Raw genomic sequence first — 15,774 nt, forward strand, 5'->3', positions numbered from 1 at the left:
GATCTACGGATACAAGCACCTTTAAGCAAGCTTTAATTGAGCTTAAGATTCGAGATGCTTACTCGGAGCTGTGCACGGTGCACTACGAGACTGCGTGCCTCAAGTTTCAAGCCCAGGGTTCCCAGTGCACGAGTCCAGACAAGACAGTATGCGATGCCGGCTGGAAACACTCAGGGCTCTGTGAATAATGCTGGAGCTTTAGCCCCTTTCGTCACTGAATTGGATCGATTGGCACCGAGTTTCGATGTTCGAGGGGAGCAGATTCAGATTATTCGTAGCCCAGCAGAGTTTTACGAAACGCTCAAGGTTGGACTACCATTGATACGAAAGCGACAGGGCTGATTGGTTTAGGATCGGATACGAAAAGCACAGCGACGGATCTTCTTGTCGACGCTGTACATTGGAAAGTCAGAAAAGGAGCTCATTGAGACGCTGCAGGAGGCCTTGAGGGAAAACCCCGATGTGAAATTGAGTATTCTTACGGATGCGCTGCGAGGGACAAGGGAGGCGCCTAATCCGTCGAGTGCATCGTTGCTTGCACCCCTGGTCGAGGAGTTTGGAGCAGACCGTGTGGAAATTCGAATGTATCACACGCCGAATCTCACTGGATTGAGGAAACAGTATATGCCCAAGAGGATAAACGAGGGTTGGGGACTTCAGCATATGAAGCTTTATGGCGTTGACGATGAGATCATCATGTCTGGGTATGTCAAAAGGCTCGGGGTTGAAAGAAATACTGACTTTTCAGGGCAAACCTGTCGACTGACTACTTTACTAATCGTCAAGATCGATACCATCTTTTTGCTTCAAAAGAAGTGACTGATCATTTCTGGAAGATCCATTCAGGGGTCACGTCTTTTAGCTTCTTGGTTCAACCCTCAACTGAACCAGCGGGTTTTACACTCTCATGGCCAGAGAACAATTCTGCCCCTTCACCACTAGAGAACCCCCAGTCTTTCGTCAAGAGTACTACATCGACACTCCAGACTCTATTGCATCCGACAACCAAGCCTGAGAATAAGATTTCTGATACCCGAGTCTACATGCTTGGACAAATGTCCCAGGTCATGAAACCCGACACCTCAACTGAACTCCCCGTTATTACACATATCCTCAAGACTCTCGCTCTGCCCGCATATCGCGAGTCTTCGTGGACCTTTACAGCAGGCTACTTTAACCCAGCTCCCTCTCTGACAAAACTCCTCCTCAATACTGCATCTACTTCCAACACCGTCATCACAGCTTCTCCTGAGGCAAACGGCTTCTACAAGTCGAAAGGTGTGTCGGGTCTCCTCCCCGATGCCTACACTCTCCTAGCCCGTCGTTTTGTCCATCGGGTACATCACCAAGGCCGTGATAACGACATCACACTAAAGGAATGGCGTTATGGTGTCGTTGGTCAACCTGGTGGGTGGACATATCACGCCAAGGGTCTCTGGGTGACGATGCCGGGTGACAAGAACCCCGCCATGAGTATTATTGGAAGTTCCAACTATACTAAACGTAGCTACTCTCATGATCTCGAAGCTGGTGCTTTGATCGTCACTCGCGACGAAGGACTGAAGGGGAGACTTGGCGAAGAGCAATTATGGCTGCAGGAACATGCTACCAAAGCAACGCGAGATGACTTAGCCCGCACTGAGCGAAGAGTTGGACTCAAAGTCAGAGTTGCCATGTGGATTGTTTCGCTTGTCGGCGGAGCATTGTAATACTGTCATGTATAATAGTGTACTCATAGATACCAATCTAACGATACCCAAGCAACGATATAACTTGACGATTGGCCTTTCACGGAATTTACTGGCTGCATGCGGTTGTGTACAAAATAATACAGGTAGTTTACACGCTCATGCCCTAATCACAGGCGTCCCTAACTTTGGGCCCCCCTTGACCAGGCCTTGCATAACAACTCTGCTCACCAAGTCGCTCTGGTGCTTCTTGATCATCTCCTTGAGCACGCTGCGCTCCAGTACCACCTTGCCCGTCTCCAAAAGGTCCTTGACATCAACATCCTGCAAGTCTAGTGCTCGACCCTCCCAAGGAAGCTGCTCCATGGCGCCGAAAAGAGCTTCACGTCGGTTTCCAGTGACGAAAAGAGTTCGACCGCTAGCACGGCCTAGACCGAGATTTCCCAGCACTCCAGTCATGTATCGCTTGAGATAGGCCTCCTTCAGTCCATCCTTGAGATACTTTCCAGCAACCAGCTCGTAATCAGTCGGCAACACAAGATCCATGCCGTCCTCGCACACAATCAGATCGCCTTTTCGGTAACGGTAGCTCAGAGCTGTGCGCCATGCCTTGTCGTACACCTTTCTGGTGAGGCTGGTGCCAAAGTCGCGGGGATGAGGACCAAACACCTTTCCACCACCGCGGTTTATGGGACTTTGCTTGGTTCCCATACGAGCTCGGCCGGTTCCCTTTTGAGGACGCATCTTTCGGTGGGAGCCGTGAACGTCGTAACGGGTTTTGGAGGAGGCGGTTCCTTGGCGGGTGTTGTCACCTTCGTAGACGACGGCGAGATGGAGGAGATCGCGGCGGAGAGGGAGATAGAGATGGTTGACGTCCCATCGTTCGAGAGAAGTCGGTTCCAGCGAGGGAAAAGCGTGGACTGTGACGGGAACGGTTGTGACTGCGCTGGTCAGTAAGGTCATTGACGGCTGACGGGAGTCGTACTGGGCTTCCATGATTCGAGAATGCCTTGGGTTGTATTCGGAGATTTTGTCTCTGCAGTATTCTTTGGCGAGACTTCTGTAGCCATTGACCTTGTAAAGGCCTTGTTGAGTGTCGCCGGCTTCATCTGTTAGCATTGAAGCGATTGCAGTCTCTTCACGTACCTTGGCAGACACCCGCAGCGCGCCCATGGCCTCAGCCAAGCACCCAATTCCCTTACCAGCCATGATTTGGTTCCCTAACAGCCGTCGATAGGGAGATTCGCCGTGATCAAGGACAGTAATTCACTGTCTGGTGTTGAGGCTTCAAAACTGTGATGCGATACTGTAAAAAAGTGGATCGGCAACATCCTCCGATCCCCGAGTTTTTAGTGGGGCCAGAACCATCCCCAGAGCATTTTTCAATAGGGTATCTCAAGATATCACCAGCGTCACTCTCAACGTCCCACGTCTACGGCCTCTACGCTCCGCTGCCCATCATGTCGCGCTGCCAGGCTGTCATGCGGCCAATCGCTCGGCAGCTGCGGCCCAGCGTCGCCCGACCGTTCACCTCTGCCACAATTCGACGATCAGCCGAGACACAGACGGCCACGCCCAGCGCAGCAGACCTCGACCCCAACACGGTGCTCCCCGAGTTTGAGCAGCAGCTCATGAAGGCTGGAAAGATGCCAATTGGATCACGACGACGGAGAATGGCTATCCGGAGCACGGGCGATCTGCCGTTTGAGCATCTCCCGTACCAGGCTTTCCAAGAGGCTCGCAAGATTCTGGCTGTGGATCGGGAACAGAAGCTGGCGGAGATTAGCAAAGAGCTTGACAAGATTTCTCGGTTAGAAGCTACGAGCCCGGAGGAAATTAAAGGGGGACAGAAGATGAAGGATATCAAGATAAAGAGTCTGCACAAATATGTTGAGAGGCTCAAGATCCTTGCAGATGCTAATGACCCTGTTGTCAAGAAGCGTTTTGAAGATGGAACAGGTAGGTCTGCCAATTGACGAGACAATCTGGGACTAACACATCCAGGCGACATGAACAAGCCTATTTACCGTCACTACGCCGAGGCCAAGTGGCGCTCCTACGACCAACGTCTCATCACCCAACGTATCAAGCAGTTCAACATCGTCCCCGACGTCCTCCCCAAGCTCGAACCCACCGCCGACGTCCAGCTATACTTCCGCAAGCTCAAGATTCCTCCCGGCCAGATCGTCGACAGTGTCGTCAGCGAGAACGCACCCCGTCTTCGAGTCCAAGTCTTTGACAAGGGCGAGCGACTCGTCTCCGTAGTCGTCCTCGACTCTGATGTTCCCAACCCAGACTCCGATACCTTCAACAAGCGCTGCCACTTCCTCGCCGCCAACATCCCCATCAGCCCTACAGAGACATCACTACCGCTGAGCAGGATAAAGGGCGAGGATCAGCTTGCTCTACCGTGGCTCCCCGCATTCTCCCAAAAGGGCGCCCCGTACCACCGTCTCGGTATCTACCTCCTCGAGCAGCAACCCGGCAAGAAGATCGACGTTGCCAAGCTCAAGGAACTATACAGCCAGCGCGATGGATTCTCGCTCAAGTCCTTCCGCGACAAGTTCAGCACAACGCCCTTTGGGTTCAACATGTTCCGTAGCGTCTGGGATGAAAACACCGCGGCGGTCATGGCGCGACACAACATCCCCGGCTCAGATGTCGAGTTCAGGCCTACGCGTGTGTACAGCCTGAAGCCTCCTGTCAAGCCTCGCGGATGGGAAGCCAAGCGACAAGGACCCAAGTACCGTCACCTTTGGAAGTACACCAAGAACATCAGGGGTATCTCTAACTCGAGGGGATGGATCAAGAGGAGGTAGAGCTATGGACGAGCGTGTATCATATTACTGTACATTTAGAAGATGGGAGAAGACCAAAAGAAATACATTGGTGCAACTCGGTTCTACTCAATCATCACCAGGTGGTTTAACCAGCGCCTTGAATTATCGTTGTTCCCGTGATTGGCTTTAGCCGCATTATTTCCTACCAGTAACCGCCATCTCGTTTCAACGTATCACCACCAATCATAAGCCTCAACTATAGTTAGACGTTTCTTCGGTGGCAACACTCGCCACGATCTCGACGACATCGCAAATGGCTCTAATTGGCATGAAATGCGGAGTCACGATGATCAACTTCTACATATGTTCAAGCTCAGGGTCATCAAGGGGTTCAACCTGTGGCAAAGCTCGATATTGCCACTAAACTTTACCTTTGACAACCCCGTATCCCCAACCTTTGTCCTTTAACATCTCGTGTCCTTGATGAGTCCAGATCTTTCCATGTCGGCAAAAGTCCCTGGCAATTCGATGGCCAGTAGTCATTTCGATCGCAAGTCTCCTCGTCACAAGCTGCAGAGCCCCTTCGGACCATTTGCTCAGGACGGTTTGTCACCTGCGGCTATCGTTTCCTTCTTCAGGTTTGAATCTTTTTCTTGCATTACCTTCCCTGCCCCCCTCGCCATGGGATTCATTATCTCCCTCCTTGAAAGCACTCGAGACATCCTGTCATAGTAACAGGAAGCCTCTCCTATAGATCCCTTTCCATAGGCACCAAATTACTGGCCAAGGGCCAAGAATCAAACCAGTTATCACGAGAACTTCATACTCGGCAGCCCATTTAGCAATCGCACATCCCATCTGCACAAATCGGATCATGATCGTGAAAGCATCAAGTCATAAAATATTTCCTTGCCGTACCCCTTTTGCCAAACTCCTTTCAGTAGTTATGCGCCATATCACCTCTTCCTGTTATGGGAACGGCCACTCGTGGTACTGTTGCCGCACCGTAACCAGATTTTGTCAGGGTATCTCCCAGCTGAACCATCTCGCTCGCTTTTTTTCTTTTCGTGTTCGTGTTTGTCGCAGCTCTGAGGACTTTCATCTAGCTTTGACTCAAGCTTCGGCATGTCCATATCATCCGTTGTCGAGTCGAAGGAATTTCAAAGTCGCAATAGCAAGGCTGTTGTGTTCATGTGGAGTTGGGGTCAAAATAGTTCGACTCCTAAACTCAAACCACCATCTCCGTCGGTGCAGCTGTCCGCCACATCAATTTTCACTCAGTTTCTCGCATCAATGAGGTTGTCGGCGTAGATGGTCTTTGATTCTATCGATCGCTGTGTAGAGGTGGCGACTAGATGGTGGTCAGTCATGGACTCATGAGTTGTATGCTTGAACAAGGTTCGGCATACCACTTGAGCTACGACGATGCGTGTTGTAAAATTCTCCAGGTACATTTTGTGGCGGCGCTGGAGGAGCCTGTCCGTTCTGCGCGGACTGTGCTGCAATACGCTGGACATATCTCTTTGCCTCGTTGTCAAGCCATTGGTTGATGTTGACATCATTGCAAGATGCGTGATCCATGAGTTGATTCTTGATGGTGGTCAACTCGCCCATGAGCTCGGTGTACTGGGTCTGTAGGGCAGTGTTCTCGCCCTCCAATTCATTCTTGGTTTCCTCCAATTCTCTCATCCACTCCTTCTTCTTTTGACGACACTTGGACGCCGCGATCCTGTTGCGTTTGAGGAACTTGCTGCGTTTTTCCGTCTCGTCCAGTCCATCATATTCGTCCTCATCTTCCTCCTTCAGCGATGGCTCCTTGGGTGCTCTTTTTTGGCGCGGCTTGGCGGCAGGTTCCTTTTCCGCTGATGTCTGTTGACGTTTTGTCTTGGTAGCTCTGCTGCTGCGTCGAGGTTTGGTGTCGGTGTTGGCTGAATCTATTGAAGGGATTGATGATTTGCTCGATTGCCGTGTTGGGCCGCCAGACGTGGGCTCACTGAATGGAGTCTCTGGGGTTGAATGCATTTCGTTGGGTAGTTTTGGACTGTTGTTCAAAGCTGATGGTGCCATTGGGATGGAGGGAGGAAAGAAGTTGACGGGGTTGTTCATCGGGTTCCACATGTTGGAGCCCATAAGAAGCTCGTTGTTGATGGGATTGCTAACAATCGGGGACGCCTGAGCTCCCGTTGTGCAGTCGAGTAAGGGATCAATATTGGCATCGTCGTTTGTCAGGGGAAAGTTGTTTTGAAAGCCTAGGGCTTGGTCGCTAAAGTCCTGGCTTGGTCCGTCCATCTTGACCCTGCAAGACCGTTGAGACTGTGCTGAACGTGGGACCTGGGGTTACAGCGGCACGGCTAGGCTGGTGTGGCTGGGCTGAGTGTCACTGGCTGTCAGGGAAGCGCCAAACTGTTGAGCCGCTCGAGGCAAAGTCGAGGTTAAGGAGCTTGCTCGATGGGAATTGAGCGTGCAGCTCTGGAGATCGGGAGCTCTGGAGCGGGCACAGGGAGGGGGTGCTTAGCCGGATTGGTTGAGATGGGGGTGTAGATGTTCCAGAATATAAAAGACCAACAGTGGCTAGGAAAGGAAACCGTTCGAGGGAAGATGAAAGAAGAACTTGTATCAGAAACACGATGAAGGGAATGGGGAATAAAGAGATGGTCGTGTTAGAGCAAAGGTGTAGCTCTCTGTTGTTGGCAGGGCGAATGGAAAATCAGGCAGGCGCTCAACGGAGAAACCAATCCGGTGGTGCAATGTAGTGCAGCACAGCTCAGTGCCTGAGTACTCCAGTACAGCCGAGCTGACCTCACCGAGGAATGGCAGTTAACCACCGATCGATAATAGAATAAGTCGATTTCGAGGCTCAATTCACTAGTAGAAGCTGAATGGCACGGCCGGGTTTAACGTTTCGGTAAGTAGCAGGGGAGGGGAGGGAGATGTTCCGACTAAATCTGGACACTGGGGCGAATGGCCTCGTCTGTTCCTGTTCTCTGCGTCCGGGGTCGTTGATCCAATAGTGTGTTTCGGGTTCGCCTATGCAGCTATAGATCTAGACGCTGGGGCGGCTTGACCGTTTGGGTAAAGTCAAGCAGGAGGCAACATTTATCAGAACACAAGTCGAGATGCCGAGGTTGACAACTTGTCAGAAATATTGATGATTGTAAGATGGGGAAGCCAGAAGTTGTAGCTGTAACAGCTGTCCAGCTGTCGCAGAAGCTAGATGAAGAGATTCGGATATTATATTACGCCAACAACGGATGCGACCACTATAAACAATTTCTTGCGTCACTTATTCCCCGGTGTAGTGTGTATCAGTGGACCTGGTTGCAGTTTATGGCAAGATGTAGCTGGTTTTATATCCAGCACCTGGGGTTGGGAGTATATATATAAAGATTGGTGGGTGAAGATAGGAAACGAGGTGTACAATGTTTGACAATGTTATATCCGGACCAAGTCCGTAGGCTTCAATTCGCAATACAGAGCGTAGCGGTATCCGGTAAACAAGTGTGCGCAAGGGTATGAATTCTTGCTGGATTGTACAGACAGTATCAAAGACCGTGAGATACAAGAGCCGTTGAGGTTATGAGTGATCCGGAATGTCTTCCTGACCCACCATCTTCCGCTTTGTACGAATCATAGCCATTGGAAGCTGTATCAGCTGTGGCATTACAGGTGAGGAAAAGTCCCTTCAGTCAAGAAAAACGTCATCCCGTCCGGAACCTTGAGCCAACGGCGGTAGGATGTGCCTAGCATAAGCGGTAGAGGAGCTTGGACTCTAAATCCTCAATTTTCCAATCACAAGCTGCCTAGCAATGGTACTTTGATATTCAAGTGGCACCTTGGCGGAGATACTATCTTCAAATCTGGGATGGGTGAGTGTAGCCAATCATGGTGCAACGGACCTGGAGTCCGTGAATTTCAACCACCAATCAATGTTGATGAACCTTGTCCGTCAAGGCCGCACTCGGCGAGACAGTGCAAGACGAACTGCACACACTGACCTCAGTAGCGAAGCGAAGCGAGCGAGACTATTGCAGGATCCACCTATCATGTCAACTGAGAACTCAAGCTTCGATATCATAGGGATGATCATTGTCAAGTCAAGAGCTTGATCCTTTGATAGCTCGAGCACCCGTTGGGCTGATATCTGAAGATCATGACGAACCTCGTTCATGTCTTTTGGTTATGAGTTGATTCCTGATAATGTATACATCATTCTTGATGCACACAGGGTCCTTCCAGTGATGGTTAGTCGAGCCAGTAATCCATCACAGAGAGTCATGGTTGTGACAAGAGATATGTATCTTGAACTGATCGACAAACGTGATCAGGATTTTGGCACCCACACAGAGTAAGGATCGGCCTCGGGTGCGTGGCCTTTACTGCAAGCTGATAAATTCCAACACACGGGGAATGCCGTATAACTCTGTGTCTGCAGGGGTCATGAACTCCTGGATACCTACGTGATGAGTTCTTTGTCTTGGTCTCCGGATTTATCAGCCTCTGCATCACAACGTGTCTGCCGCGACATTGAGCCGAACAACAAGACACAGTTTGGGAGAACCGATAAACTGTGCGTCCTCCACTGCTGACTTTCCAATTCCTCCTCTGGTGACTGGCGGCTCAGCTCATTGTTTCCGGAGACTTTGCTCCGACATGTACTGAGCGTAGCTTTCATAGATTCGAGAAGCGGGGTTGTCTTGGGCGAATAGAGTTATGCGCTGCCCAAGGCACGCCAAGGGTAAAGTGTTCCGTACTGTAGGGGCTTTGGATTGACTAGCGGGTTTATCGTGGGAATGAGACTCGTTCGACCTGGTTGATCGGAGGAGCCGGGCAAGGGTCCGAATATGTGACAGTGGGGCTCTCGAAATCAATTTTGAAGACGAAGAGATTGACTGTGCCATTTTCAGAAGGAATTGACAAGTTATGAGATGATAAAATCGTTGCATTGATGGATTCATAATGGGAAACGAAGACATTCATAAGGATGTCTGTAGTTGGTGGCAGGAATAATGATCATCACGTGATGTTTGCCCACGTGACTGCGCGTCAAGCTGAGCGCGCTTCCCCTCCGCATTTATCGCCAACAGCTTCACATGCGTTTCATCGTCAACCTCTCTCATCAATATCGCTTGCTTGCCTGTCAACCAAGCATCTGAGACACAAACCCTGTCTATTCGCTTATCTTTCTCATCTCCCTATCTCTCTAGCTTGATCGCAAACGAAAACCAAACACCATGTCCGAGCAACTTTCAACCCCGCGCATCACTGCTGCCTATCTTGACAACTTCGTCGGCAAAGTAGTCATGCTCGTGGGAAAGGTTACGCAGCTGCGAGGTGAGCAGGCCACTCTTGACTCAGAGGGCACTGTCACCGTCTTGTTGAACAGGGTGAGTTGACCAAATCTGGTGTCAGTCTCACGACATCAGGATGCACTGCAACACTGAGTTGACCTTTTTAGGACGCCCATCTCACAAATGGCAACGCTGTGCAAGTCATTGGAAAAGTCAATCCGGACCTGTCGATCAAGGTTTTGACATCCCGGGATTTGGGGACTGGTGTGGGTAAGTCAACAAGCTCGTCTTTCTGTCGTCATTATGGCGTACCGACGTTGCAACATCACGCAAAATGCAAATCGTTCCCCGATTGTGTTCGGCAGTTGGAAAGCATGATTCAGTTTACTTTTCCGTTTTCGTATGGCAGCTAACATGTGTAGATTTCGGGTTGTACAGCTCGGTTGTGCAGGCGACACACAAGCATTCATCCATCTTTGCAGGCAATTGACGGGGTCAACCAGATCATGGCCCTTACCCGTCCTCGCAGGCATACACCCCACGTGTGGCCATGGTCTGGACCTCGCCTACCAAGGCTGGCGCTGTCACTTCTCCCCCTCGACATCGACAAGCTTATTCCGCCGGCCAAGATGGAAAATCAATCACAACCCCTGATTCAGCCTCGACTGGAACTATCAGATCTTCGAGACCCTTACACAGTGCTGCACAAAGACTGCAGCGTCATACGCATTCGATACATGGCCAGACGAGACCTACCACCGCAATGTCTTTTACAACATCCAGTTCCGATATGATTCTTGGCCGGGACATTCAATCAAGATTCTCTACTCCGCTCTACCCATCTGGGCCTTCTCACATCTCACAGACTCCAAATCCTTCTCTAGGCTCACTCCTACCATCGCCACCCGAAGACACAGTCTCTCGCACTTATTCCGTAGAGATGTCTCGGCGTTCTTCCGTCAGTACGCAACCCAACCAACGATATTCAAAGTCGCAGACCTATGATCAAGAGAGCACCCAAGAATCCTACATACCGTCAGCTCAGCCTTATACGCCCCTCGCTTATACTCCGCCGTCAATGTCTTCCGCGAGTCTGCTCCCGTCTCCGCCGATGACACAAGATCAATACCTCTCACACGGACCTCTCATGTCCCCCGCATTTTCAACGTCCTCCCGCCGCTACTCGGAGACAGACAGCCGTTCCGCCGGGATGACCAACAGGAACTCTAAAACAGAGGACGCTGAAGAATCTGCCCTATTTGATTCCGTTCTAGAGGGAATTGGGCGTATTCATGTGTCGATGAACCGAGATGACGCAGGTAGATGGCGAATCAAGCGAGCATCTGACGAAAGACCATAGCATGTTTTCCTCATTCACCCGCAGCCATACGCCTTGCAAGAGTATACTAGTATTCCCATCCACATCGTCATCCGTTGATGTCAGATAGAAAATCCCTACACTAGGGACAAGTCACAAATTTGGAGCTAAAAGCGGGATGACATTGCCCAATCAGCTATCAAATTATCTCGGCACATGAATATCGAAATGCCGTATTTAGCACAGTGTCTGTTAAAAATGCATGCAAGAGAGATCGAGATTTCAAAATCCCATTTCCCTGATCTGCAGTGGCAAAGTACTTTAGCTTCCTCAAGTGATCGATTTACCGGGCTAAAAGCTCCTGTGAAACAGGTTTTCGTCGTCACCGGTGTTCCTCATGCAGCATGACATTCACAATCAAAACTTTGCCCAATGCAGTTGTTTGGACAAGTCCGTGATATTCTGATACACGGACACCCTTGCCACAAAATTTATCGATACATTCAAAAAGGTAGAGTCAAGTTTGCCACCAGGGTCCTTCCAGATCGAGACCCTTGCACAGCCTGTCATGTGGAACGGACCACCTATGTTCCTGGACCTGGACGCACGTCTATTTGCCACACCGTCACCGTCTTGTTCTAGAACTCAATTCATCCTCTCTTTGCCCCTGAGCCTCATCGAGCTGTAGCAACTCCTGTGCCGCCATCCAGACCTCGACTGTACTCGGGCTGATATCCCGTCTTGGTCTTTCAGGGCCTGTATTTTTGGTCTCGTCGAGTCCTAAGGATGGTTTGTCTGGAGGGCCATCGGTTAAGCCATGGAGACAACGGCGTATCCGAGCTTGAACCACACCAGCATCTTCTGGTCTCCCTGAACTGTCACTCTCGTAACCCATTGCCTTCTCCAAGAATGTGTTTTCTTTTTGTTCATTCGCAGCCTCATCCAAGTACTTGGCTGCGAGGTCTGTGTCGGCATTTCTTGTGTCTACTCCTACAGCCTCTCGTATCCCTTTGAGTCGTGCTGTGAATCGTTCAAACACTTTGATTCTTCGTTCTGCACTCTCAGCTCTTTCCCTCCACGTCTGTGCCTCCCTCTTGGCTTCTCGTAGTTGCTGACTCAATGTTCCAATATCTGCATCTCCTTGCACCTCAAGCTGCCTTCGCAAATGAACTGCTTCTTCTGTCTTGAGGTCTAGTTGCCGTTGGAGACTTCGAATCTGTGCATGGAGTGTAGTTGTACTGCCGGGACGTTGAAAAGGAGTTGAAATATTGTGAGGAACTGACGGGTCTGTCCCGTACTGCGTATTCGATGCTGATGATGCTGGTCTGATTAGGTTGAGATGTTGAGCGATAGGAGGCTGTTCAGGATAAGGCATCATGGTTCCCAGGCTTCGAGGATTCTCTAATGATGCCTCTTTACCCCTGGAGCCTGGGACTGGCTTCCTCCTAGGGATTGTTTGTCGTTGAGCTAACATTTCCGGTTGCTCATGGGAGCTTGGCCTTTGCCCCTTGTCAGCTTGTTGAAGCTCGACTGCCCTCATTGCAGCCTCCTCCCTGATTGAGACTCGCAAATTCTGGTCAAGAGCCTCATCTCTAACAGTATTTATTGCTGGTGGCCGGGGACGCCGGTCCTGGCTTGAAATTGAAACATTCCGATTGTGTCCCAAAGTTGAAACGGATCTTGTGGAACGGATACTCTTGGTGGGTAACTCTTGTGAAAATTGTAATATGAGATCTTGAGTTTTGCTCGCACTCCTGTGTTTTGTTGGGGATGTCTCGGTTGAATGATCGGTTTCAAACTTGGCAGCCATGGCTCTGACGCCTCCTGGATTGTCTGTTGGTGTCAAGGTTGGACGTGTCAATACCGTCGATTTTCTTTTCGGGACAGAGAACCAGGGAGAGGATGCAGTGCGCTGCTTCTCATTCTTTGGCGTTTCGGCAGGTAATGACACAATTCGAGAATGTCCTCGTTCAGGGGTTTCAGTGCCAATGCCCTCGGCTTGCTTTTGCGTCTCTTCGTATTCAAGGCCCCGCGATCCATTGCTGGGCAGCTCCCCCTGCACACCAGAAGAGACTTTCTATGTCCCGACCTGGCTTTTTGGGGAGGCCAGGCCCATGGAACTGCTGCCTCCTGCAATACTCACCGGTACCTGCATTGGTGAATAAAATTGTCTTGGTGTTGTCGACGCAGAGTTGGCTTCTTGTAAAGCCTGTGTTCGTGTCTTGTACCCGTGAATAGTGTACTCGCTGCCCTCTTCTAGTCTATTGATTGGGAAGTGTAAACCCTTTGGAGTGTTGGCAAAAGTCGACATCTGCGAAGTCTGATCAACATTTGTAGAGGCTGAACTCTTGCGTTGGTCCATCGAATCCAATTCCCTGAGTTCCTCGAAATGCGCTTTTAGTGCAGCTTCAAGGGCCTCCTTCTCGGAATAAAACGGTAGATGGGTTGAACCAGGCCCCTCCATGCAGGTATCTGATGACCTGACAGGTTTAGTCCACTCAACAGCGAGCGGCCGTCGACTTGGCTTTAGGGCTTTTGCCTTTCCAGGATATTTCTTCCTTATGGCACCCTTTCGTTCAATCGAAGGGGTCTCCGTTGCTGAGACTCTCGAAGTGTCCTGGCTCGAAGGTTCCTCGGCACTGGTTTGTTGGATAGGGGTTGTTTTTGTTCCTCTTTTTGAGGACGTCCGAGGTGGCACATCATCTTGAGACAGATGGGAACCATCTCGATTGATCAGTCCTCCGGCCCTTGTAGCCGGGGTGGGTGTTGGAGCGATGTGCATACTCCCGCTCTGTGGTGTGTCCTTTGTCGCATCCTTGCTGTCTTCCAAGTGAAGTGCGCTTGTCGGCATCTGCAAATTCTGCGACGTTTGAACAAAGCTACTGCCTTCCCCTGCTTGTGTTGGTCTTTGGGTCTTATCCTCGTCGTGAACACTCTCCTCCACGGTTGGACTTAAGCAACCAATGTTGGGTCTGGCTGCAAGTCTCTTTGAGGCTGAACTCCCACGACTGCGCGACCGCTGTTTAGATATGCCGAGGGTAGGTGTAGGCGGCTCTGGGCTGTCTTCTCGTGGAGTCTGATCTCCCACTTCGTTTCCTCGCCATTCCTGATCCCAACCTTGTGGTTTCCTTATAACAAAACCATTCTCGTTGGTGTCGTCCTGACTCGTTGATCGTGGGTGAGGTCGATTCATGCCGAGCGATTTCATTTGTCGGACCACATCTCTCCAATTGACTATAAGCATTTCTGCGATGGCGTTGGCGATGAGAATTTTGTCCATTGTTGGAGGTGCCCCCAGCTCATTGTCGAGTGTCTTTCTTCCATTCCGATCTTGTCGTGATCTTGGAGATCTCAATGGGAGCACCAGCAACCCTGCCTTTGGGGCGGCCAACTTCGTACAATAGATTCCAAGCAAGTCGCCAATGAGAAGAGGTCCAAAAACGATGCCGAGTGCATTGTAGCCCATGAGGTCTCCCGTGGGTAGTGATCGACCTTCTTCATCTTCTCTGGGGGTGATTTCTGCAACTCTTCCAATTAAACTCAAGAGTCCAAAGACAGCGCATATGAGTTCCCTCCGAAATTGAGATTGAACCGTTGCGATAGCCAGGGCGATGAGTCGGGCCCGAACCTTGGTCTGTTTGGTGCGAGGGAACTCTGGATCACCCTGTAACTGCGAATGGATTGCGACCAGAGCATCAAAAAGCGCCAAAGAACCCAGTATCCCGCCGGGTATTACCGAAAGGAGGCGCTTGAACGTAGACGCCACATCGTGGACAGAAGCCTGCACATGCATCGGCAGGTTTGCGCATCGTACAGTGTTTGTGATGTCGATATTGTCGGTACAGCAGTAGTAATCGAATAGCATGTTGACTACTCTGATTGACCCCGGTATACGAAAGATCCCTCGAGTAGTGACATGCTGGGCGATGTGATGCGCAGTAGCTCGAATGCAAGTTGGAAGTATTAGGGCAGAAGGAGTGTGTTCAGGCGGAAGGTAGAGCATGCTTTTGCCACATATTCGGACCATCGACTGCAGATCGAGTATCTTGGGGTCTCGACGATGAAGCAAGTTGTGAGCGAGATCGGAGACACTGCGTTTATGGCGAGGACCTTGTCGAGCTGGTTGTGTATCTTCTGTAGGATGATTGGAAGAGGACCGTAGGATCCGATAAAGCCATCCTTGCTTGCGAGGACTACCAAGTCCATTCCCCTGGACTGTCAGTGATTGTTCAGATACACCATCGGCGACCTACAGTATGCCTAAAGTCAAAGTCGTCAATCACCAATATTCGCACTCCATTCTAAATCGTCAGCTTGGTCTCTACTTCTCCAAGGGCCTCACCTTTTTTGCTAGGCGGTTGTATTCCTGCACAAAGGCGGCTCGATCGTCCAATTCGTCGGTATCGCTTAGGATGTTGTGATCGCCACTACTCGTCCATGTCCTGCTGGTGTGTACAGGCCCTTGGTCTGTTATATGCCGTATCGTAGCCTGAAGAGACAAGCTACTTCTGGACGGTAATAGTCGATGAGGACCAGTCTCTGGCGCAGAGTAATGGCCCAGAGGTGCTGGGTGATAATGCTGATCCATCGGCACAAGCCTTTCGGTAAGTAGATGTGATTAATGCTGAGATTCTGACATTCGTCGGATAAGATATCGTATCAAAAGGCAGCCAAAAAGTCGAGAGTGATGGTGTTTGATC

General features: G+C 50.5%; 7 protein-coding genes across 7 annotated transcripts; 4 read left to right on the plus strand and 3 right to left on the minus strand.

Moving 5' to 3' along the window:
• Positions 1–54: 54 nt before the first annotated feature.
• FVEG_06661 (phosphatidylserine synthase) lies at positions 55–1,709 on the plus strand (the record flags this gene model as incomplete). The annotated part of the gene is made up of 3 exons (XM_018895064.1): positions 55–306; positions 352–704; positions 749–1,709. The coding sequence occupies 3 exons, from the start codon at positions 55–57 to the stop codon at positions 1,707–1,709; spliced, it is 1,566 nt and encodes a 521-aa protein (XP_018752257.1).
• FVEG_06662 (hypothetical protein) lies at positions 1,639–2,986 on the minus strand. Its single transcript, XM_018895065.1, has 3 exons — positions 2,835–2,986; positions 2,674–2,791; positions 1,639–2,629 (listed from the first exon to the last, which is right to left on the minus strand). The coding sequence occupies exons 1-3, from the start codon at positions 2,895–2,897 to the stop codon at positions 1,848–1,850; spliced, it is 963 nt and encodes a 320-aa protein (XP_018752258.1). The 5' UTR covers positions 2,898–2,986; the 3' UTR covers positions 1,639–1,847.
• Positions 2,987–3,051: 65 nt separating this feature from the next.
• FVEG_06663 (hypothetical protein) lies at positions 3,052–5,521 on the plus strand. The gene is made up of 2 exons (XM_018895066.1): positions 3,052–3,647; positions 3,693–5,521. Exons 1-2 carry the CDS (start codon positions 3,149–3,151, stop codon positions 4,505–4,507), a joined length of 1,314 nt encoding a protein of 437 aa, XP_018752259.1. The 5' UTR covers positions 3,052–3,148; the 3' UTR covers positions 4,508–5,521.
• Positions 3,678–8,166, minus strand: FVEG_06664 (hypothetical protein). Its single transcript, XM_018895067.1, has 2 exons — positions 5,878–8,166; positions 3,678–5,819 (listed from the first exon to the last, which is right to left on the minus strand). The coding sequence occupies exons 1-2, from the start codon at positions 6,755–6,757 to the stop codon at positions 5,746–5,748; spliced, it is 954 nt and encodes a 317-aa protein (XP_018752260.1). The 5' UTR covers positions 6,758–8,166; the 3' UTR covers positions 3,678–5,745.
• A 1,533-nt stretch (positions 8,167–9,699) lies between these two features.
• Positions 9,700–10,246, plus strand: FVEG_15916 (hypothetical protein; the record flags this gene model as incomplete). The annotated part of the gene is made up of 3 exons (XM_018905142.1): positions 9,700–9,852; positions 9,924–10,026; positions 10,179–10,246. The coding sequence occupies 3 exons, from the start codon at positions 9,700–9,702 to the stop codon at positions 10,244–10,246; spliced, it is 324 nt and encodes a 107-aa protein (XP_018752261.1).
• Positions 10,247–10,306: 60 nt separating this feature from the next.
• FVEG_15917 (hypothetical protein) lies at positions 10,307–11,116 on the plus strand (the record flags this gene model as incomplete). Its single annotated transcript, XM_018905143.1, has 1 exon — positions 10,307–11,116. One exon carries the CDS (start codon positions 10,307–10,309, stop codon positions 11,114–11,116), a length of 810 nt encoding a protein of 269 aa, XP_018752262.1.
• A 2,035-nt stretch (positions 11,117–13,151) lies between these two features.
• On the minus strand, positions 13,152–15,733 carry FVEG_06666 (hypothetical protein; the record flags this gene model as incomplete). The annotated part of the gene is made up of 3 exons (XM_018895068.1): positions 15,417–15,733; positions 15,328–15,375; positions 13,152–15,284 (listed from the first exon to the last, which is right to left on the minus strand). Exons 1-3 carry the CDS (start codon positions 15,660–15,662, stop codon positions 13,152–13,154), a joined length of 2,427 nt encoding a protein of 808 aa, XP_018752263.1. The 5' UTR covers positions 15,663–15,733.
• Between the last annotated feature and the right edge of the window lie 41 nt (positions 15,734–15,774).

This window comes from Fusarium verticillioides, chromosome 7 (assembly GCF_000149555.1).
Source record: "Fusarium verticillioides 7600 chromosome 7, whole genome shotgun sequence".
Classification (NCBI taxonomy): Eukaryota; Fungi; Ascomycota; class Sordariomycetes; order Hypocreales; family Nectriaceae; genus Fusarium; species Fusarium verticillioides.